The sequence below is a fragment of the Trachinotus anak genome, unplaced genomic scaffold (genome assembly GCF_046630095.1).
Source record: "Trachinotus anak isolate AG129_WGS33_773 ecotype Australia unplaced genomic scaffold, CSIRO_AGI_Tana_v1 ptg000032l, whole genome shotgun sequence".
Lineage (NCBI taxonomy): Eukaryota > Metazoa > Chordata > Actinopteri > Carangiformes > Carangidae > Trachinotus > Trachinotus anak.
This window is the reverse complement of record NW_027273883.1, coordinates 3437080-3462407: the sequence shown is the minus strand read 5'-3', so window position 1 is coordinate 3462407 and position 25328 is coordinate 3437080. Positions and strand designations below refer to the sequence as shown.

The following is a 25328-nucleotide window of genomic DNA, read 5'->3' as shown; positions in this document are numbered from 1 at the left end:
TTTCTTGCCTTGAACCAGCCACCATTAAAACTCATCTGCGTCTGCTCAACTAAGTGTTTTCACAGATAAGCTGAAATAGATACTGGTGGCTGGCTAGGTAATGTCTTCTTTTCACCACAGCTCTTTTCCACTACCTCAACCAAGCTGAGCTGTTTTACAGAGCGTGCCGTCACCTTGAGGCAGAGGAGCAAACATTATCACGGCCACACTTGGAATCATTCCAAACATATGCCAATAAACACGCTGGGCATTAGCTGCCACAGGCCTTGTATTATCAAACATATTTATCTCCATGACACAATCCACATCTTGATTGCGTTATTAGCTCTCTGTTGTCCTTGAGGTCTGGTGAGCAGCATGCTGCTATTGGCTGGTGCCCCTGCGCTAATAAGCCAGCCATAATCAGAGCATTCTGCAGAGCTCACACCAAGACTGGAAGAAAAGGGCTTGTTCTCTCTCTCTCACTGTGAGCCAGTTGACAACGTTCACTCTGAATGAGGGGCCCCGTCAGTTCACCATCTGCGCTGGGCAAATTAAAACTGTACACCAGGGGGTGTTTGGCCCTGGCATCTCGGACAATAGCTCCAGGACTTCATCATCGCTTCAATTTACCACAATTGTGTTATTCTGAGAGTGCACGTAGAATCATTTTGTTTGTCCTCTTCTACTGTTGATCAGGTAAAAAAAATGCACGTTACACAACAGAGGAACATTTGATTACCTACACAAACAGGCGTTTGACTCAAGCCCTTCTCTCTGCTTGCTGCGATTGTTTGGGTGACAGGGAAGCAGAAGAAAGAAAAAGGCCCAGTCTTTGGTGCACTTTCGAACAGGCAACGAAGCCCCAGTGTGACAACAGCTTTGTTCGGCATATGGGCTGTTTTATTGTCTAGGAAAGCTGATAATTGATCTTCAGTGCAGAGACTTAAAAGGCCTTTTGTGTGAATCAGCTAGAAAAAAAAAACAGGCACCAAAAAAACAACAAAAAAACCCAAAAACAACAGAGACAGAATTTGACTGCGTGTTGAAAACTTCAAATGCTGCAGTGAAGCATTGGGGTGGCGAGAGCCCCGTAGGATTAAACAGTAGGGTTGCATATCAAGTCTTGCTGCTGACTGAGTGGTAATTCCTCCAGCAGGGAGGCTTTACAGACTACTGAGGCACTGTGGGACCGTGGAGGTCTGGGCCGAAGCCTCTGGCAGACAAAGTGTCCTCTGTTCTGAGAAAGAGATTGGAAGAGACGCAGGATGGATGGTTCTGCTGAGCCGTAATGGCTGACATCTTCCAACATGATGGGCTCAGTGCTGATACTAATCACTGCATTGGATCAGCCGCTGCCATTAGCTCCCCTGTGTCCCAATTTGCTCACTGACAAAGAGATGGGACTTTTTACAAGTCTTAAAAACTTCTCAAAAGTTGAGGCGGGTGCTTCAGTTGTGTAGATAAAAGCAAATGAGGCTGGCCAGCAGCTATCTGATTGAAAATGAATGTTTTGAATGCTGCAGCGTAAGAAAATTGTCCCGGCACCACCTCCTCAATCTTGTGTGAGGGCGAGCCAGCTTGGCGGCATTTCTCTTTCTATTCCAGCCATGCCAGGGGCTGCGCGGTGTGGCCGGCAGGGGAGTAATGGGACGTGACAGGGATGATGATCCTTCTTGATACAGGGCATTAGGCAGCCTGGCCAGCGGAGCTCCTGGTCCATCAAAGGAGTGATGCTTCAGACACTGGCTTCAATGTTTAAGCTCCTGGACTGGCTGAGAGGGAGGGATGAGCGACCATTCAGCTGCCTCAAGAAAAGGTTCTGTAACCTCCCATGTCAAAGTTAGGAGTAGAAAGATTTCATTTATAAGTCTAATGTTTTTAACATCGTTTTTTTGTTTTTCCAACAGTTCTGATCTTCACTTCTATGCCGATATTTTACTCACCAAAAACTTGTTTTGATTTGTAGTTTGCAGACGGACTTCCTGATTAATATCAGACCTACTGTGCATGCACACAACTGTCTGGGACTACAACTGATGTTATGGGTTCATTTACCATTTCACCATCAAATAGGTGCTTTAGATAAACTTCTGGTTTGTTAACAACCCTGTGATTATCTATCTCAGTGGTTCCCAACCTGAGAGAACATTAAACAAATGTTAAATATATTTAAAAACACCTTTCGTTGTGCCAATCACAGGGATAAACCACTGATAGGAACCTTAATGTTGTCGTCAGCTGTACCACATCCTCTACTTTGCCATCTCAGTCTGGTTAGCAACAAGAAGTCAAGAGACTCATGTTCAACTGTCATCATTAGTGCTCTGAGGAGGCATCGCAGGATTTCAACAGTTAACCAAACAAAACAACAACAAAAAAACCCTAATTTCTTATTTACTTGTTTACACTATTTTCTTTAGAATCCTTCTTTAGTGTAAGATTGCTGTCTGTCTTCGGTTTGCTAGCCTTTGACCTGTCAGTGCTCAGTTGAGTCGGTTAAGTGAAAAGTTAAAGACATGTCCACTGACCATACGCTGAATCTAGCGCCGTGTTTTGCTTGCGAGTGGTCGCCAGGACATCTGGAGAAGAGAAACACAATCAGCATCAGTGGGTGGGCTACAATTCCATAATTTCTAATGGGAGACGTGTATTGTTTGCGGTTCTCATCACATCCCCGACACATGCATTAGAGCAAGAAACAACCCACTTCCTCTTACATAAAAACTTCTATGAGCAAACGCTTAATTAACATAGAAAGATTGAGAACAATATTCCTGCAGGGATTGTGAATGGGGGTGGACAAACTACTCTTCAGGCTCTTTCAACATGGACTGAATTGCTGCCCTCATCGAAATAAATACATCATAATGCTCCATTTTAATTTGTTAGACCTGCCTGCTGTGGCTCTGCCATTGAGATCTAATAACAGTTTTTTATCTCTCTCTCTCTCTCTCTCTCTTTATTGCTTATGTAAATCACTGAGAATAAATAAATGTTTCCATCTCACCATGGCAGGTATCAGGGTGCTGATGGTAGCCGTTCTCCACATCCTGTTCAAACCCGCCTCTGAAGGAGTAGAAATAAACACACACACACACACACAAACACACAGACACGTACCAACAAAGACAAAGAGACTGGTCAGTAAATTTGCATCTTCCTCCAAGTCTTTCCCAAAATTGGTTTTGTTGATGAGCACTGCTTAGAGCTGGGGAGGTAAGTGCACTATAACAAAATCTAATTTGTTTTGTGTCTAGCCGAGGTCAGACTGTGTGCATCTCCTGTTTGTTGTTTGGACACAGTGGCCAGACCTGAAGGGAAAATCCATCCTTGGATCTTCTTACAAGGTTGTACTGTATATCATCAGTTTCTGTGGTGCTCAGCAGAGTCTGGGAGTTACTTTGTGATGAAAAGTTGTAATTTCCTTTTGTATGTCCTCACTTTCCCTCACCTTGCCTCCTCTGCTTGCTCTTCAGTTAGTCATTTTCTACATGTTCTAGATCTGGGCCCCTCTATTTCTGTGTTTTAGTCTGCTGAGGCTGCTGCTAGTGAAATTGGTACCTGCTGTTTGTGAATGTCTCACTGTATGATTGCTGCATGTCAGCAAAAAACAGTCTAAAGGAAAAGCGTGTTGATTCAGAGCGACTGACACACAAACCTGTCATTTATGTGGATATTTTCCTGGGGAGGGGAACACATTAACTCAGTGGACAGACATCAAGTTTACACGTCAGGATGTCAGGAACAGCCTTTTTTTGGATTGTGCTATACATGCTGAAGAAGACAGGAGCCTTCACAATGGAAGATACAGGAAACCCACCCACACAGAACAGCACTTACTCTTTGACTCTCACCACCCACTGGAACATAAGCTGGGACTTATCAGAACCCTGCAACACCGAGCTTATAATGTGCCAACAAGTGTCCAGACTCCAGAGACGCCTGAAGCTTGTGGATACACTAACTGGACCTTCGTGAAAACAACCACAATATCAAGGAATAACACCAACACTGTGTGTAGTAAAGAAAAGAAGAATAAATGGAACATTGTTGTCCCAGATGTGTCTGAAGTATCTGAGAGAGAAAGAAGGTTCTCCAACAAGCACCACATACCTGTGTTTTTCAAACCCAGCAACACACTAAGACAAAAGCTGGTTAATCGAAAAGACTGCACACACAGAAAAGCAATCTGGTGTACGCAGTACAATGCAGTGATACATCAGTGAAGCTAAGAAGTATTAAATAAACGGATGGTTCAACACGAGGGCCACGTCCTCCTGTCAACACTCAGTTGTGCACAAAAACAAGCAGCAACATGTCCACAGATAGAAGTCAGACATTTCTTTGTTTACAACTCAAGACACTACTAAGACAGAAGTACCAATAAACAGTGTATTAATACAGCTTTCATGTCTGTTGATGCGCAATAGCCACCTTGGATTTTAAGGTTGAGGTTCTTCTGAGTTTCTGTATCAGAATTCTGAACTTTTCAATGAGAACTCAGAAATTACGACTTCTCAGTTAAAATTGAACACAGCATTAAAACCTGCATCCTCCCACCAATCAGTCAGAACTGAAGAACCTCTTGGTACTTCAAGCATCAACCAGGTCCAGTTCTTGATTCAACTTTTTCTTGGACAAAAGACGAGATTCTAGACAGGAACATTTCTTGTTGAAAACACTTCTCACGAGCTGTTATCCACCGTCTCAACCAAGGACATAGTGAGTAAAGAATGACTGAACCTTTGTAGACTGATCAGTTTTTGCTGTCACTGTTGTATCTATGTGTATGGATGAGCACTTTGTGATTGAACTGAGGCTTATTTGAGCAAGAGGGGACGAACAAAAGCTTAATCATGTCAAATAAATCCTCTGAAAATATTTTTACTTTGCAATTCCTGCCAATCTGAACTTGTTGCTGCGCAATCCAAATCCTCTTTGTTTGTCTTTTGAACCACTCCTGCAAACTGACAAGAAACCCAATCCGACATGCTACTCTGATGGAAATGTGCCTGCGATTGATAGGCCCTTCTCTCTCCAATAGACACACCATCTTTCACCTTCCAGTCAATCAGAAATCGAACGCTCATCCAGACGTATCCATTTCGGCGGCTGAGTAATGAGATTGAGCTGACGCACGGTATCGCGGAAGCCCTTCTAGCTGAGCAGAGCTTTGCATCAACGCCAACAGTCCTCCCACATGTTGTAATGAACCAAATAAAATAGACATGGGCTCAGATACAGCACAAGCACAAGTGTAATGATCCAGGATCTGTGCAGAAACACTTTGTACAGGCATGCACGCACGCCTACTCCATAACAAACCAATTAGTTCCTTATATAACCTAAACACAAACCTACATCTCACACAGATTATATGCAGCATCCATCTATAATTAGCAAGCAACCCCCCCCCACACACACACACACAAAAAAACAAAATCTTGCACATACATTTTTAGAGACATCAACACAAACATACTTTTCAGCTCCAGAGAGAAACAGTGGATGTCTAAATTGGACACAGAAGCCAGTGAACAGGAAAAGATCGAGAACACTGAACCCAGCTCAAAGAATGAATCCCCTCAATTTCTTTCTTCATGTGTGTTAAAGCAGCAACTCTGCCATAAACTGTCAGGTTTAGAGATGTGTGTTGCAAAGAGGCTGCTTAGCATACAGACACACACCTGGTGCAGTAAATGACACCCTGTGTCACTCACTAAAAACCCGACTCTCTTGTAGTAAGTTCCTTTACGTTTCCTGAGGAAGGACGGGGCCGGCGTGAGAGAGGAGGTGATTATCAAATCAAAGCCTGCCAGGCTGACGCTCAGTTTTCGTGTGGAGAATGAAAGATTCTGGCAGAGAACAAACTTAATAATAAGAAAGAAAATATATCTCGAAGATGTATGTATTTTTTTTTTTTACAGCTTGAGAGCAGTCGGTGTTTGACGGCACAAAATTATCGTACCATAAACGGCCTGATCCCATCGACAGCGAGCTTGCAAGCTACAGGAGCAGTAAAACCTCAAGATGTATCAGTGGGTAGAGATGGATGATCAATGCATACACAACATTTTAATGGAAACACCACTTCAATTTTTGCTCTGACATATCTCTTCATTGCAATCCACCTGGAGTTTGCAGTTTATTCCTCTCAGCTTGTCAAACCAGCAAAGTGCTGTAAACACAGAAGGATGCTCTGTGACATCTGAAGTGCGCTTCTCTAAAAACCAACAATGCAGTTGAGGAGTTTAAGAATAAAATACAATTGGACTGGAGCAGGGTTTTATGCCACAAAGGCATGAAGAAATTTCAGGCTGTGGTTATACATTTGTTAGCAGGACAGACACATTTGCTGTGTCCCAATTCAAGGTCTCTGAACGTCTACGTAGGTCTTCAAAGGTGTGGCCTCTGAAGAGCGTGTAGGCTGTGAAGGCCCAACCGAAAAGAGGCTATGGAGGATTTCCTGTTTATCCTCAGCTGCTGTTTCATTTGCGGAGTCCTGTTCTCTTTTCTCTTTTTCTCAATTTTTTAAAATTCTTTTTTTTTTTTAATTTCTCTCTTTCTCCGCAATTCTCTTTTTGAAAAGTGATTCATCACTGGCGTGCAATGACTCTTGGGAAAGGTTGGGCTTTGAAGGATCCACCTGTTAGATCCTTTGTTGCCTGGGAAATGAAACTGGGAAGGCCCTGTCGTGTCGCTGTGATGCAGTCGGTCTTGAAACGCAGCCTTAAAAGGATGCAGCCCCTGAACTGAGACACAGCTACTGTTGCTGTTAGGTGCTTCAGGAAAAACGTTGATGATATTGTTAAGCGCAAGATATTGAGACAGTTACTAAAATTACATAAATTCCTTTTGCCTCAGGTAAAAGCCTAGAATCCATGAATGTGTAAAGTCCATTCTCAGTGTTAAGTTGGACTGGAGGCTTCAAGTTTCCACATCACACCTGTGAAAGTTGCACATTGGACCAAAACCATTTCAATACCCCCACATGTGAAACTCAGGTTTAAGAGCAGCACACAGAGACTTTCCATATTCGGTAGATGAATGTGAAAACAGACATTTTAACACTCTGAGCTGAAGGGAACCAAAGCTTGCAAACAGAGTTTAGTTAACTAGTAGGATGACAGGTCACCTTTACGTTTGAAAAAGCATGCCCGACTTGTCAGCGCTCCTCAACATAATTGACCTTCTCTGGTGTTCATGCACTTGAATAAACACCTGAACACGACCATCAGGCAAGAATTCATTTTGTTCTGCTCTGCTTTCCAAGCACAAGACGCTGCTGGCTGTCAGATATCGACATCTGTCTGTTTTTTTTTTCTTTTTTTTACCCACAAACCCTTGCAGTCTGGGTTCATGTCCTGTGGCTGGCTCAGTTACACTCCTACTCAGCAAACATCATGAGACAATTTGGGGATTTAAATTTTCAGTTGCCGTGATGATGTGATGCTGCTGTCTCAGTACGTTAGTGGCGTTGTTCTTATTTGGCCAAACACAGTGACTTTACCTTCCACCTGGTTCAACAGTTTTGGTGTGTGATCGTTATTTGTATCCTGCGCTCAGTGGCACAACACCGATTTCATTTAGCAGATCACAGAAAAGACATTTCTGGCCGGCTCGTTTCAGGTTTTAATGAATGCAGTGTTGACTCAACCTTAAATAACATACCACACAGATGCATTCCCTTAAGGTGAACTGCACAACAAATTAACACCTGCAGATGAGAGTCCATAAACAAGATAAATGCAGGCACAAAATAATGATTTCATGAGCAGCCCACGTGATAAAATGACAAAGTGCATGAATACAGATTTGTTTTCTCCGTAGAAACACGAAAGCTGGATGGATAGAAATGTTCAGGCATCTGATCTGCAGAATAAAAATCAATACTCCACCACTGACCCTCTCTAATTATAAAACAAACTAAACTGAACATGACCAAAACATGATATGGATAACGTTATTTATGTAGTACAAGATACTAAGAGCTCTGAATAAAAACAGTAAATGCATAGATCACACATCACATACAGAGGAGCTGTTTATTTCCTAAAGACCTGGACACACATTATGATTCTAGGGCTGAATATGATTTGGCCTCGTGATGGTTATGAAGAAGCTGGCGTTGACAGTCAGGAGATAAAAACACACAATGTGTTTAACGCTTCGCTTATCACCTTCTGAACAACTCACCCACTGTCTGCTGCTCTCATTAGATACATTTTAAACATGTTTGATATTCAGGACTGGAATCTGACATTATGCAGCTGGGGAAACTTAAGAAAAATAAAGAAATAAAACTGGTGAGAAAAGGCTGAGACACAGTGATGTAGTTTATTTTATTTTAAGTCAAAGCCATAGCTGTGAATTTCACCTTGCTCTGATGAAGTCCTCCAGTTATCTCTGCACTGACTTTGAGTCTCTTCATCTCATCCAATATTAGTATTTAACTCAGTTTCCCATGGGATTTTGGGCCTTGCCTAATGATGAGTCTTAAAACAGTCTAACTACCGCCATCGAGACCTCAGTCGTGCTCCTAATCGACTGCCAAGGTTAAAAAAAATCGGTGCATGTTGGTGGAAATAGCTGTTAAGTGTGGGTGTCTGGTCTTGTCTTTCATAATCCTGGTATTTTCCATGCAAAGGCAACACACATCTGTGGCACAGCGTCAAACCACCTACTGTCCTCAGTGTAAGCACACACACCAGCAGCCTCTGAACACTGGGACACGTCACTGTATTTCCCCTGCAGTGATGCGTCTCAGTGCTCCAAAAAAAGCACTAACGTGACCACATTTGTTCCCGGATTGACACCTCCTGTCTAATGTACCTTGACAAATCAAATTAAGATTAAGATTAAGACAGCCTTTATGAGTCCCACAGTGGGGAAGTTTGCAGTATTATAGCAGCAAAGTGAACAATGCAAGAGAAAAAAAACTGCAAATGTCAGTAACAATGGCAACACGACCATGTGTGTATTAATACCAGTGACAAACCATAACTATTGGTGCTAATCCTTCAACCAGTCTGTCTCTTCTTAAATCACATTTTTATCAGAGAGCTTTTCCTGGTTTTACTTTCCCTTGAACTGTTTTTAGTTTTCGTCTTGTATTGATTTTTGTACACCTAATTGCTTTATATGTTTTTTCTTCTGGTTGAAACATTGATTTATGTCTTTTTGATTTTGCTGCCTTTGTCAACCACTTAGTAACGTGGATTTTGGAAACAGCTCTATAAATAAACATTATTAGAATAATTATTATCTGCTAAAACCCCATAACAGAAAAAGATAAACCCTGTGAGATACCTCTGGTCTTGAGCCTTCGGGAAGCACCAGGGCAATGATATTTGGTCCCACCCACTGTAAATCAAAATGTGATTGGTTAATTTACCAGCCACTTTTAATACAAAGTGGGTTCTGCTGATTAATACACAGCTGAAAATAGTCCCCAATTTACCCTAGTTGGTCTAGTATTTCCTAGAAAGTGCATTGCCAAGCTGTTTTAAGAAATTACTTTTTCAAAATGAAAGCACATATTAGTGACCTGGTCTCAGCCGTTTATGTCTTACAGTGATAGTTGAGGTTGTTTAATGTGGGGTTGTGTGATGTAGTTATTTATAGTCAGTGTGTTACCTGCAGTAGATCCCAGTTTAAAGGAAGCAGCCGAGAAGCTAAGTGATGTGCTGCTGTGGATGGAGACATCTGCAAGAATTATATTATTATTATTCTTCAAATATTTTGAATATTTCATCACTTTATCGCGCCGTCAAACAGCCCTTCCCTTCGGAACTATATTTTTTTACTGCTAAACTACCATATTCCTACGCATAAGTACAGCTACGCTTAGGTGTGTTTGACTCAAACAGCTGGTATGCGGAGTGATACAGTGCGGTTATGAGTAATAATACAGTAGTTCAACAGTTCACGAACTGCAGTTCCACAGGAAAGGGCTGTTTGACGGGAAGATAAAATGATGGAAAAATTCAAAATAAAACGTACACTTAAACTGATGTTAGTTTTTTCTCTGGACATTTTTTAGTGTCTGTTTTTGCAGATGACCCCGTCCACAGCAGAACATCTCTCAGCTTCTGGCTGTTTCTCCAAACTGGGAGCGCTGATCTGAATCTACTGCAGGTGATTCACTGACTATAGATAACTACCTCACACAACCCCACATCAAATAACCCCAACTCTTACTTTCAGGAACCAGCGGGACAGCAGTGCCACCAACAAGCTACTGAAGTTAGAAAGCATCAGGACATGGCCTGACTCTCTGTCGGTTTTAGACTTTTTGTTTGATTTGTTGACCGTAAAAAAACACAGAACATCACCAGCCTTATCCATGAAGGAGTTTGAACCTGCTCTACACAGCCAACCCGCTTTTCCCTTCCAGTTTGATTATCCATCTTCTGTCCTTGGCTGTGTTTTGTTTTGGCATTGTGCTTTGGTGACAGTGATGCATTATGAATGACATAAAAAGTAAAACACTCCGAAACACTATGAAGTTGAGCCGGCCACACAATCTTTCAACGTGTGAGATGAAAAGACATGAGGAGAAAGAGGGCTGTGAATCCTCTTTCCCGCCTCTCTCTCCTATCCCCTGGATCAGCTACAAATCACTCATTAAAATTTATGCCACCTCTGTATGAGAAAGGACTGGAGTAAAAAAAAAAAAAGAGGCTGATAGTCAATGAAAAGAGTGATGTGAGAGAGAAGACAGTGAGAAAGAGACAGACAGACAGAGAGAGAGAGGGGAGGAAGTCCCAGGAGGTTGATGACTATTGAGCAGCTCATCTCAGACTCTGGTCAGACTCTTTCTGCCTCCGTCTGATTTACATCAGTTCATCCTTCTCTCCTTCCATTTCCATCCCTTTAACATCCTCCTTTCCTTTCTACCTTTTCACCAGCTATCCCTCTCCTCCTTTCAGTGATATATACATGTATAAAAGGTGTCATTTAAGGCAGGTTTAAAATCAGATGTCACACAGAAAAGCCTGAGCAGACCAGTTCTTTACTTGAATAGAAAAAAATGAAATGAAAAACAGATGTTCTGCTATAATCTGCACTTTGGAATCAGAAAAAATTCACTCTCCCCTTCCACCCATTTTTGCTCCGTCTTTAACCCTTTTGTTGTCTCTCCTTTATTCCATCCCTGTTTACACCCATTTCCTCACTCTCAGTCCCCAACTATTTTATTGAGTCTCTCTTTTTTGTCCCTTTCCTTTGTATTTCATCTTCTGCTATTTGTTTCCTTTGTTCTTCTCTCTGACCACGCTCCTCTCGCTCTCTGGCAGGGGGCTGAGAGTTGAGTCTACACAGAATATTTTGGCTGATCTCTCTCAGGTTCTGGTCCATTGGTCTCCAGTTCGCCTCCGTCCTGCACGCTAAACACCGACTCATAAATCAAACCTCAGCGAGCTGCTTGGAGCGCCTCGCCTGCGTGAAGCCACATCGGCACTTCCTCTCTCTCCTCTATCGCCCTGCAGTGACAGCTACTAACTCCTAACCTCAAACCACACACCTAACCCTAATCTTAATTACATCCTTAACTCAAATCCTGAGACTCGCTCATACTTAAAGCCAACTTTCATGCTTTATTGCACACACTTAATAAACCAAAACATATTTTCTCTAAAATCCTCTCACCTTTACGTCTTTGAAAGCATTGCATCTTTAACGGTACCTCAGTGTTTACCAGTATCATTTCTCAACAGTGCTGCCTCTTACTCTTAAACATCCTGCCTGTTTGAACTAATTAAACGACACGTGTCTCCATAATATTCCATCTAAACAGGAAGTAGAACATAAATGCGTGTCACAAAAACTTTTTTTGAAGTTTAGCCTGGTTCTCTCCAAAGGTTCAAAATCTGCACATTAGCACCTCCAACAACAACAAATAAGACAAAGTCTATTAAATGATGAGCTGTAGATGTGGTGGTAGGTGGACTTTGTTACCACTGGACAAAGCTAGGCTAGCTGTTTCCTCCTCTTTCCAATATTCATGCTAAGATAAGATAACTGTCTGTAGTCTATGTTTTATCAGACAGATATGAGAGTGGTATCAGTCTTCTCATTTGACACACAGCAAGAAAGCAAATATGTGCATTTGTCAAATGAAGAATGAGGAGTGATCCTAGTGTTCAACAGGCTGAAGGAAAACTCCACCTACAGTCTCTGTGTGTACAACTCTTGCCACCTGTGGGCTCGCAAAGTTTGTAACTTGTTCCTTTGTAAAGACCAAGAATCATGTCATTCCTTCTGATTTACTTCCCCACTGTTAATGTTTGGGTTCAGTTTGTTCCAAACACTCAGTTTCTTAGCAAATACACTGTGTCTGTGTCCTGCTGCTGCTTCTTCATAGCTCTGAAGCTACGGCAGAAAGTAGCTTTTTGGAAAATCAACAAATGTCTGGGAAGAATGAACAGAAGAGAAATAGTTCAAGGTACAGGATTGGTTTTAGATGTTTCTATGGAAGATTTTATGGTTTGTTTTTTTTTTTTGCCTTGACTCTGGTCATCACTGTAATTGATTATAACTGCTGTGACTACAAGCTGACAACATCTGCTGTCCTTCACCAAATACAAACCTTCAGATCAAGTTGACCGGAAGTGAGTTTGACACGCAAAAGCTGCCTGAAAAACATGTTCATGCTCATATGGTAAATATTAACTGTATTGAAGTAAAGTTAGCTTCGCACTCAGCTCTGTCTTAAAGGTCAAAAATTTGCCTTCCAGCCCTTCTGAAGCTCATTAATCAACACATTACATCCTGGTTATTTAAGCAATCCAAGATCAAAAGTGTAAAAAGTACAAATTAAGGTTTTACAGGAGGATTATGTGCGAGATTATTTCTTGGCTGGGCTCAGCGGCTTCATGGAATCTTGCTGTCAAGATAACTTAACCAGCAAACAGCTGTTTGTCCGACAAGACAAGACTCCAGGAAGTCACTGCGACCAAGCAACAAATTGCCGAGAGAGTGTACCCCCCCCCCACCCCTGCCCCCAAATATTGGAGGGCACACAGAAACAAGCATCTAGAAAAAAAAAATCCTATTAGCCTCTGTCTGTGTGAGGGCAGGGCCAGTAATACGTCTGACTGGCCAAGCAGAGGATATGCAATAATTCCAAGTCTGCACATTCTCAGCCGTCAAAATAATCTATGGGAAGCCAGTCGTCAGTGGAAGTGATTCTCTCTGTATGTTTGTGTTTGTGTGTGTGTTTGTGTGTGTGTGTGTGTGTGTGTAAAATGAAGAGGCATGGTAAGTGTAGTGGGATGTCTGTCTACAGCAAACACGCACACGCGCACACACACACAGTGCAAAACCAATGTACAGGTAAACGAGTGGTGATTTAGCATCAGGTTGTACATCAACCACACAGGGACATGCAAAGTCCTTGACTGTCAGGAGGCACATAGGAGGAGAAAATAGTACCTTTAACTGCCTCTACTCCTCCTCCTCCTCCTCCTCCTCTACCCTTTACTGCATCCATCTATCTGTCTACCTATTCATCCATCCATCTGTTCATCCAACCACCCATCCATCTTTCTTCCCTGGTTTGCCAGACGGTGTGGTACACCGCTGTGTGATTGAAACGCATGCAGCTGAACATCACTTCTGACTTTATGACAGAGGCTGAGAGAGAGAGAAGAGGGAGAGAGGGCTGCTGCAAAAGTGCGCAGTGATTAGCCTGTTGCTTGTACATGGCACTGAAATTATTTCAGTTACTAACGTTTGAGGAAGAAACTAGTTTTATTCATTTTCAGATTTTTGCATGATGACACCTCCTTTCTGTGCAGGAACCAGAATGCTGTTTCTGTGTATGTAGAGTAGTGTATAGTGATGTGAACAGCCAATCAAGTATTTTCATTTTCCTCTGTATTTATATAAAGCTGAAAATGGCACAAATTTTTCTTTTTCTTTTTTTCACCTTCACCCTTTCTCTCTCATGTCTCCCTTATTTTTCCTTCAGGACTGTTTTATAAGATATGTAAGATATGTAATTCTACCTGTCTAAAAACTCTCTACACATACACATATACACATACATATATTAATAACTCATTGTCTTTTGACACTGACAGCTAAGATGTTAAACAAAAACAGCCTCAGAGTTTGAGATTCGACCCACATCAGCTTTTTTTTCCAAGAGGTTTTTATTGTCTTATGTTTCTACTGTCTTCTCATCTACCAGCACGGACATGTCTCTCTTTGCACCTTGCTCTTGCTGAAACATCCGGTGGGAAAAACTGCACTGACAGTGTCTGTTTACAGGCGGGATGCAGTGGCTGAGAAGCTCGGACTTTGAACAGCATAAAAACTGACCTGCAAATGTCAAGATTTTTTTTTAATTATTCAAAATCTCTGCTTACAAAACACTCTGTCCTTGACTTGTGTTCTTCATTTTCCAGCACGTTTGTCTCTATGCCCTCACCAGCTCAGCAGCCCGTCACATGTGAACCTGAACTCAGAGGCTTTAAAGCTAAAGGAGAATTTCTGACCTGATTTGAACAACATATTTAATCACATGGATACATGTCGTGGGTTTTAGTCAAATCCGCTGGTCAGACATTCATTATGTTGACATTGTCTAATTGTAGATAAGCTGTTGATTACCAAGAGACTGTGGCCTGAGCGGCTCATGCAGGTCCAGCTGATCTGCACAGCACTGAACAACTCGCCCGAGAAGCGAGAGAAGATATGAAAATGATTGCATCTGCTCCTGTTTGTCTTCACATTATTGACCAAGTTATAAATCTGTCTGCTGTGACTGTGAGTTTGAGAACTAATAATAACTTTATTCAGCTGTGTCCACCCATGTGCTTTCAGGCTGACCAAACAACACACTGTCTGATCTCACTAATTAGTACAACTTCGTCCAGGGAAGAATTAGCGGCTGAAAGCTCCTGCTGGAGTGTTTGATTAGAGAGCAAATCTGCACACTCTTGTCTCTTGGTGGTTCATGACTGGAGACCCCTGGTAAAGGAGGAGTCAACAGTGAACCATGATGGGTAGAAAATTGCTGCTGCATCGTTAATGGGCTGACGTTTACCCATGGACACTTTCCCAGTCACTGATATTAAAACCGGTGTTTTTCAGTGAGCTGTCAAAGCAAAACGGTAACGAGAAGAGAAACAACAAGAAAAAATGTGGAATCTGAAACTGTACAGATAATTAATCTCTTAACATTCTTTTATTCTAACACTTTAATGAAGTTTTAAGGCTGTGAAAATCATTCTGACAGTCGGCCTATCACTCACACGCAAACACACACACACACACAGACACTGTTTATTTAAATATAGGATCTTTACACTGAGTGCAACCATCAAACCAAAGAAATCATTGCATTAAATATTCTACATGTGTTTCACATGTGGGTTATTATCATAGCTCAAGGCTGCAGGTTTGTCAGATGCCAAGGCACAATGTACAGTCAGCAAAGCAGTGAAATGAGGTTGGGACTGCAAAAGAAATATTTTAACATTATGGAAATATATTGTATAGGGCGGGAAATATCATGATGTTCAATATTATTGAATATCGGCCTATTAGATATGTTCACTTGAAAACTTGTTTTTCCCAGAGACACGAAAATGACCTTGTATGATGCAAAAAAGCTTCTGGTTCTGGTGGGAATGTAGATACTTGTACATACTTTCCACTGAGCCCTAAAATCTACTGTTGTGCTGTTTCACTGTCAGCGTGGTCAGTGTGTTCTTCTAGCTGCTCCAGGTAGCACTTGAGAGATGAGAAGTGTAAACGGTGGCTGTGAAACACTGTTGTTGTCCCTAACATGTGCAATAATGTAAAAAATGACTGAATGGCTGAAAAGACACGAGCACAGTTCTTTGAAACATGTCTGACAATTTTAAAAGTTGTGGTAGTGTTTGTAATTGAAATTATACCCTGTACAGACTCCGACTCATTTATAGATTTTTCTTGAAATGTCATGACATTACAAACAGAGAGTATCTCATAATAATATATCACTGCTTCAATTCTCCCCATTAGGCTGAATGAGTGTCACTGGCGATTCGTGAACATGCACTTAAGAGGAGCAAGATACAAACAACACAGCAGTCAAGCAGCTTTTATCAGTTTCAAAGTCAACATTAACTCTACATTGATGGTTGTTAATGGTGTGTGTGGTGACATTTCTCAGCTCTACCCTATAATAAGTACTGGCTGTGTGTGTGTGTGTGTGTGTGTGAGTGTGTGTGTGTCTTACTTGAAACCAGGTGAGACTGTCGCACAGCTGCCTGACTTGAGCCAAATGCAATAAGGGTCCCGTGAAGACAGACAGCTTCTGCACAACAGACAGACACACAAAGACAGATGGTCAGTGATGGACAGAGGTGCAGGGAGAGGTGTGTGTATGACAAACACCGAGGCCAGCAGAGGTTAGCTACGTAGCTATTACACTGCCACCGGTATGAGCCATGAGAATTTAATGCCCCATGAGTCAAAGAAACAAAAACACACACATCACAGAAGATGAAATTGCTGCACTTTCATTCACAGTTATTATTTCCCAAGTGTCTGTGATTAACAAAACAAAAGCAACATTACCATGAAATTGCAGTTAAATCTTCATGTAAACCCTACACTCTTGTTTTCATGGTTGTGTTTGAAAATTCTCTCTCATACACAGACATATGTTGTAATTAAACAGTTTAGCTGAACCTTTTTTATGAATGGATGCATGTTTTTATAATGGGGCCCATCATCGTTTCAACAGTGCTTCTTTGTAGAAATAAAATGTAATTAGCTATGTTCGTTAACGTTAATTCACAAACAGTGACTAATAAGTATCCCGACTGCAATCTCTGTAACAGAGATGAATGTAGACAATTATATAAAGACACAGGAAGGATCACAATCAGATTAGTGTTTGATTAGAGTTAGGACGGCAGACATGCTTTTGTTTTCCTACTAAATTGGAGGGATTAAAAACTACTCTTCTGCATCTCTTGCAGGCTTTAAAGTCCCAATGCGTAATTATTTTGACCTCATACATTACAAGTATTTACACATACATAATGGAAGAGCTTTACTTATATATGAATCATCTCAAGCAATCATAATTTTTAAAAATAGGTCCTTTTCATCCTTTTGTGTTTACCAAAATTGACTCATGTAAACATACTTTCAACAGCATCAGAAAAAAATCCATTAAAACTAATTCCACTCTTTTATTGAGTAAATTAAATGTGAAGTCACTTCACCTCATCATATAATATCAGGAGATTCTGGTCCCAGTCTTTAGTTTTCAGCAAGTGCCACAGAGATTAAGAATCAGCATAACCTCAGCTAATTATATATGTCACTCTGCACACTGTAATAGCAGATAGGAGCCCATAAAACGAAAAAAAAGATCATAAAACAGACAAAAAAAAGCGCTGCAAACCATAAAATAACGAAGGAAAACTTTGACACAGAAAGTTACACACATTTGTTTGGATTGTTTTGGAGGTGATTTGGAGTTTCTATCTTCATCTGTTCATGAGTTATGCTCATTCTTTCGAGCAGTCTTCATGTCCACTTTTCTTTTTCTCCTTGAAAAATCAGCTCCAAAGCCTCTGCTGCACTAAATATCTGACTGGCCACATCTTTCTGTCGTGTTTCTGTCACTACAATAAACTCAGACCAACTTCTCCCCACTTTAAACTCAGAATGACACAGTGTTGCTCTCATTTAGTTTGGGTATCAAGCAACTGTCCGCCAAGCCTCTGAATCAGACACTGATTGGCTGTGACAGCACCCACTGGGGCCAATAGCATTATCCCACTCAGTGACGTGACTCTAGACGTCACTTGCAAAGATGGTGGACGAGAACTGATTTATAAACATAAAGAGAGAAAGCAGCAATACGTCAGGCAAAGTGTAAGACTATCAAAATCTTTTCATATTAGTTTATCGACTGAAGTAAATGACTCACACAGACAAACAGGGCATGTCCAACCATCGCGGAGTAAAGACACTCTCAAGACAAAATGATATTTGGAGGGTTAAGTCAAGTCGTTTAGGCCATCATCATCATCCACACTCTTAGTTTACAGTGCGAAATTGATTAGTCATGAATGACCTTATTCTGAGAGAACAGCCACCAGTCTCATGTCAGCAGTCAGCAGATGAGTCAGTGACTGTACGTCTGTTGTGTGATTTTGTGAATAACATATGCCAGATGGACCTGATTGATGGATTGTTTACTTCCTACCTTTAAGGCACTCACAGCATTAACCACCATCAATAGCCAGTCACATTCCCTGCAGCATAAATTCCCAGCAGAGTCACTACATTCAGTACTTTTCCTCCACTTTGAGACCCACATGTCAGCTCTGCTGATTAAACTCTTCCACTGATCTGCTGTCAGTCCCTCTGCCTCGTGTTTCATTTAAGTCTGTGGTTTTTAATCCTGCACTGTGGAATGAGTTGCATGATCCTTCTGGCCTTCGTTCTGCCTCTGTGTAATTGCCAAACAACACTGGGTGTCGCTGAGAGACTTCGCCGCTGCTGAACGTACGTGTGTGCAGGTCTGTGGTACTCACCCGGCAGCACCAACATAACAAGCATAAAGTCCACAGTGACAAAATAATGACAACAAACAACAATGATGTTTACCTACTGCCTATCTGCAGCCACTTTTGAGATGGTTTTTTAGCCTGTTGTGCTGAATAATATCAGAGATAAAAGCAGAGCAACGAAACGAAAGCGCCAGCAGTGTGCTGGTGGTGATGCTGGGTGCAGCGTCATGTCAAACCAAAAACCTTTCATGGCAGTCAAGGAACAAGTTTTAATGAGCTTTAATGAGGACTCCCGTGACCTGTTTTTAATATCCAAAATTATTGACAACGATCTAAACAGAGCCTGCAGTTGTTGTGCTATCTTCGCCCTCAGTCTGTAAACATTACAGACATATCCCACTGAGGGCACATGAGTGTGTCACTCAAACACAGAGAGCTAATTCAAGATAGAATCTATTCCCCACGCGATGCTTGCAGCTGGGAACTGACTGTCTATTTATCCATGAGTCAAAGTATTTTGCACACACTCTATGTGAGCGAGTTTTATTGTTTTTATGGAAACACCCACCACCACTTGACCTGGGGATCCTGCAGAGATATGTCACAAATCCAGAATAACTCACAACTTAAAATAAAAGCAACTGCGAGTGCTCCAAAAAATGACATACATGAAGTAAATCGTTTGTTTGCCTCCAAGTCAAACCATATAAGCATCTTCTGATCTGACATCCCTCTCCACAGCACTTTGTCAGTGCTTTCCGAAAACAAGATTTGTCACAGAACTTCTGCCTTCCTCCAAGTTGCACCCTTTTTTTTTGATTATAAAGCAGCACTAGGTTCTATATTAATACTGTGAAAGTATCAAAGCCTCAGTCCACAGAGAAATACACACAGCCTGTATTCAGACACTGAGCCTTAAAACCAGCCATCAGGACTTCTGGAACTTTGTGATGTCACAACAAAACAGTCACTGCCCTCAGCATGGCTCCCCTGCACCCACTGTCCAACCTTGCACGATTTGGTTTCTGAGTGCGTACCTGAAATCTGCTAAATTTTAATTTGACAATCAGAAAAGATGACCAGAGCCTCTCTTCTGATTTGCTCAACGACCTGTTGTTGCTAGAGCTCCAGAGAGAAGACGTAAAACTACACTGAGATGGTTTTTGGTACATAAAACCACAAATACATCTTCTAATCGAAGATAAAACTTCAAATACCTTTAAAAGCCTTTGTTTTCATTGTTGTTGGTTAAATATCCCAACTATGTGTTATCATGACTTGACTGACAACAGAATTTTACAGACTTCTGTTATGAATCAGATGGATTTTGTCAGGACTTCACAATCTAACAACAGCCTTGCAGCTTGGCTCATGTTGAATATTCCTTTCAGTCTCTGATGCACTAGCAACTTGTGTTTTTATTGAGTTATGTTGCATTTCTGTACCCTCGCTGCAAATGAATTAACCTTTGGAATAATAAAGCTAACTGCTCAATTATGCTATTGAAAATGATGTAATTGGGGGAAAGATCTTTATTTACCAGGATGCTCACAGCACAGAACTAGAGACACCTCACGGGATATTTTATGAAACACAAAGCCACTATTGAGTTGAATTAACAACTCTTCATGATCTCAAGAAAGGAAAAGAAACATAATGAGCTCCAGTAAATCTGTTTGAATTGTACAGCGTTTGTAGTATTGTACAAACTGTCCTCCCAAGTAGCATCAAATGCCCAAAGCAACCTTTGTATATTCACATGCATTTGACAAGGTATGTGAATCATGACTACAGGTCTACTTATAGATAAATACCTATACAGAAAGACAGAAATCTTAACTTCAGAGTGAAATAAAAACTTTCTTTTCATCAGCAAAAATAACTTTTGTCCAAAATAATCCTGAATTGTCATTTTTTTCCCTTTGCTCTCTCAAAGCATCACAGGCTGAAGACCTCTGGGTATCAAAGTCTTAAAATTACTCTTGCCTGCGTGTGTGGCCACCAATATGTGACACTGCATAAAGCAGCTTTAATAAATGATTCATACCTTAGCCATGAGGCATGTATCCATCTCTCTCCCCATTCTGCCTCCCTTCAGTTGCATGATGGCAGTGAACCTCAGCACTGACGCACTGGGAGAGGAGGCCACTTGTGTCCAGCTGAGGGGTTCGGTAAGAGCCGCCTCGCAAAGTCATTTGTTCTCTGTGTGACGTTGTTCTCATATGTGCGGCTTCTATACGACGTGTTCTCCCCCGTGTCCCTCATCACTCTTTAAAACTTCAGACTTCTCTTCCACCTTCTTTCTTGCACTCTGTCACGCTATGATGAACATATAGGTGTGTATGTTTGCCGGCAGCCACACTGTGTAAGGAACATCCATCAGCTGCTGAGAGGAGGACGGATTTATCCAGCTTCTGAGGCTGGGACTCATAACTTTCAGCTGACATTTAGCCAACATCCTGGGAATTACACGGTCTGGACATAGTGAAGATGGTGAATAACTAAACTCAATTAAGTTATTGAAGGAATATAACATATAATAAACTTACCTAAAGGTGATAGGTGGCTAAATGATGCTATTTCTATTATAAAGCTTTGGGCCTCTTAGAAGAGTCAGAATTTTATGTTAAAGGATGATTCTAGTTTATTATGACTTGGATCTTATTTTCATAGTGTTGGCCATAATTCTCATTGGTAATTATAATATGGCACTAAGTAGTTGATTGCTAAAATATGCAAATGTAGTGACAAATGTAGTGAGAAGTTTGACAAGGCAATCAGACACAAACCACGTCCATTACAGTTTACAGATCGGCTTCCTGCTTCAACTGTACATAATGAGGTTGTGTGAATACAGTTTTCCTGTGCGATGAAAGGTTGTTACAGACATTTTACTCTCTGTCTAACCTCCAGATAAAGAGACTTGAGACTTTTCTCCCGAAAAAAATGTTAGCACCAGTCATTTCAACAAAAGTCCAATAGTTACTTATGTTTAAGTTTAAGTCCTCTTATGACTTGTCTTTATTAGGAGCAAAGGAGGAAATAATGTGATCTTCTTAAACAACCACAAATAAAAAACTAACAAAATGCTACAGGGGGCTGCTGCTCGCTTCCCCTATCACAGAGTCCATCAACACTGGCTGCTTTTAATCATGACCGTGATCTTTCCTTGAGGGTAAACTGGGAAAGACTTGTTGAGCAGTATAGATAATAACCTTTCTGCTGCTCTGACTGCTCATTTGTCATCCAACCCTAACCCTCTTTGGGCTGTACATCATTGTAGTGAGTTGTTAGCTGTGTCCCAGTTCAGGGGCCACATCCTTCAGCGGCTGCATTTGAGGGCTGACTGTGTCCCATATCAAAGGGTCCTTCAAATGTGGCTGAGAAATGCATCCAACGGGTGGATCCTTCGTAGCCCAACCAATCCCAAGATTCATTGCACGCTGGAAACGAAAACAAAAAACACTGACAGAGCCTGGAGAGGATTACATTTTTAAATGTAAGTATTGGGTTTCACCTCAGTTCAATGGCTTAACTGTTAAACCTACGGGCCTTAAAACCTCAGCTTTTGCTGAAAAACGTTATGTGTTGTCAAAGTTGCTAGGCGACAGGAGCTGCACTTTGGAACGCAAAGGTAAGGGCGGGCACAGCTGGTGATGCAAAGCGGAAATCTTCTGCAGGCAAGACGGTCTCCTTTCGGTTCAGCCTTCGGTTCAGCCTTCGTCTACGACTGCGACGAAGGGCCACACCTTCGTAGAGCACGTCCTATAAAGGATGCGGCCCCTGAACAAAGCCCTTATCTGAGATTTCAGCTGTTGCTTTTGGTGACAGCAAAATCATTATGACCACACCAACAAAAATAAGACCCCAGTTGTAATAACTGGAACCATCCTATCCTATCCTCAACCGTGCTTTATCCAGAATCTGACAGTAAAAATAATATACATTTATTTATCTTGGAGCAGTCACTAAGCTCCAACTGTTCATATAAAAAAGAAAATATCCACTGGAGCTGAAGACTTCAGGGTTTGGGGCCTCTTCTGCCCTTTTATTGTATTTTTTTATTAAAACTCCCATTTCATACAGTTCCTCGCCGCTGTTCAAAACACAGCATTTTCTGAAACCTAATATTGGCAGCAGGGCCTGGAGTGAAAAAAGAAACCTGATGGTGCAGGCTTCATTTAGAGAGAGAGAGAGAGAGAGCGAGAGAGGAACAAGCCAAGAGTGAGAGAAATGCAGAGACGGAGAGAAAATGGAGGCTGAAAACAGAGAGATGGAGTAAATCTCATCTGGAGGGAGACAGATTCATTGGTGTGGTAAAGGAGGATATGGCAGCTGAAACCTGACCTCCTAGCCAGTGCTGATGAGGCTTATGGGGCCCCTAATCCCAGGATGAGGTGTGCTGTAGCTCTAGTCTCTAAAAAGGATCTGGGGATGTAGCCGCCCCGTAAGCGTAAGTAAGACAGACCCTCTCCATTTTCTCCCCCCATGTTCCTTCTTTTCCTCTTCTCTCTACTTCAGTTTTAGAAAAAGAAAAAAAAAACATGGTGGCCACCATCGCTGGCTCCTGGCCAATCAGCTGGATCCAATTTATGAATGAACGATGTTGAGAGCTTCTCCAGGCCTTTGCAATGAGGGGTTAGCATGCTATGGGGATGTATGCATTCCCCAGTGGAGCTGAGGAGAAATCCTTCCTCTGGGTTGTAGGGGGTTGGAAAAAGGAGGGGGGGGGCAACATTCCTCAAAACCCCAAAAATAGATCCTGAAGCTAAGGAGCAACTACATTAGCTAAAACAAAAGGCTGCAGACAAAGAGAGACACACTTGAAGGCTCTGCTTATAAACTTGTTCTAAAAGCAGCGTCTGCCTCCTGACAGCAGCACTGTCAATGCTTTATTTTGTACAGTCTACACAATTTTACACCAGACAATAACCTGCGGCAACTGTATTTGTGAGGTGATAAGCTGATTATTGTACTGAACATAGTTGTTCCACTGCTGTAACTATTACATTTAACAAGTACAGGATTATTCATTTACTGTAGACTGCAGTCCAAAGTGACATGTTCAGCTGTTTGTTGTATCTGATCAACAGTCTCAGACCCAGAATGATAACATTTAGAATCGTTCATTTACATCCAGCTTTCTGCTGTAGCCTGAAACTGAAAGGTGATGAACGTGATTTCTCCTGGTACATCTCTCTTGGACAAAGCCGACGTCTTGGCCACGTAGACACATAACCAGGTTTCTAATTCGCTTTTTACATGTGAATGACAAGGACATCAGTCAGTTGAAGTATCGCTGTGATTGCAAACTGGCATCATGAAGGGAAAGATCGGTGCAAGTAGTGATGCATCCCTGTATTCAAACTATCTCTAAGTCAAAAAAGGGCTAGGGCAAAGGAAAAATCAGATTATTGACTGATTATTATGAAAATGTGTCACAAACAGCAATTTCTCACTGAGAAAAAGAAACCAGTAAATGTTTGGCACATTTGTTTGATAAATGACTAAAAGTATTCATCTATTAATACTTTATGAAAGTATTCCACAATTTCTTTCTTAGCTCTTATACCTGTTAACATAAGCTAACACGACAACTATAAATCCCAGGGATATGAAAATATCACGGCACATTACAATGCTTCTTTTCAGCTCTGGAGGAAAATGGATCCCGTGCAGTCAAACGTGAAGCTCAGACAGGAATCAGATCAGGTTTGTCTTATAAAAATGTCCAACCTTCCCTCAGAGCAGACTCTTCTTCTCATGTGGCAGCCACACCATCGTTCCCTGCTGCTTAGTTCATTTCTTACCCTCACTTTCCTGCCAACACCACAAATAACCTCACACTACTTTTTGGGGAAAGTGGGCCCAACCAGCTCTGTGAGGCAGCCACATAATAACATAACTTCTGCTATTTGGTGCAGGCTTTTCTCCAAATGCATCTAACAGCATCATGAGTGGACACATTTCTTAAATTGGTACCTGCAGAGGAAATTGATCCTACTTGAGTTACCTGGCAGTGATGGTGTCATTTGCTTCCCGGTGCTCAGGGAGGAGGAAACCCTAAATTCATGGTATGCACCACTGAGTGTGGTCTTGGTCTTCAGGCTCCAACAGCTTTAACTTGTGTTTCAGAGATTTTGTTTTTTTTACTATTTTCTGCCTACCTAACATTTTCCAAAGATCCTTTTTTAACCTTTGCTTATTTCACTCTGAGCTCCCCTGCAGGTAAACCTAAGGGAGCTCATGATTTATTTCAAATGTGACAACTTAATGTTGACTCTGCGGTGTGGATCACGGTCTTGAACAGGACTCACTTGCTCAATATTTAATCTGTTTTGATGGATTTTTGACCTGCTCTCTATTTCATTTCAAGAAATGCTGTAGCCAGCTGCAGTTAGCCGGCCGGCCGTTTAACTGTTGACAGTGGTCTGGTGAGCAACGATTGAACTTTTAAAATTAAAAGTAGTAAAATTAGATATAATAATTAAATATAGCACCTTTTCATGACGTGATCTGTACGATTCATCTGAAGTAGATCATAGGAAAAAATAAGATCGTCCATGATATAAGACCATCAGATCGCTCATCCCTAACTGGACCTGTTCTTGAAAGCGAAATCTGTTGATCATTTTATTTATAAGTGGTTGTATAACAGAGAAAAACTAGTTCTCTGAGCGTCTCCACTGTCTGAGCGAGAGTCCAAACCCAAGAAATCTTTAATGTACATAAGCTGTTGTCAATTCATTTTGTGTGTGTGTGTTCCCATAGAGAATAAAGAAGCAGCTGGGCGGGGTTAGCTTTGCTCTGCAGGTGACT

The 25328-nt window shown here is 41.5% G+C and overlaps 1 protein-coding gene across 12 annotated transcripts in view; it reads right to left on the bottom strand.

The window, feature by feature from the left end:
- The window catches only part of sema6cb (semaphorin 6Cb), a 350862-nt gene that overhangs the window by 17452 nt on the left and 308082 nt on the right, over window positions 1–25328 (bottom strand). For 11 of the 12 annotated variants that reach the window (XM_071468733.1, XM_071468731.1, XM_071468730.1 and 8 more), the window contains 3 exons: window positions 16214–16291; window positions 2990–3048; window positions 2511–2561 (listed from right to left, as the gene is read on the bottom strand). In XM_071468733.1, the coding sequence (XP_071324834.1) occupies window positions 2511–2561; window positions 2990–3048; window positions 16214–16291 (188 nt within the window). Of the gene's footprint in view, window positions 1–2510; window positions 2562–2989; window positions 3049–16213; window positions 16292–23325; window positions 23764–25328 lie in introns of those variants that run through there. The other variant, XM_071468742.1, reaches the window with a different exon arrangement.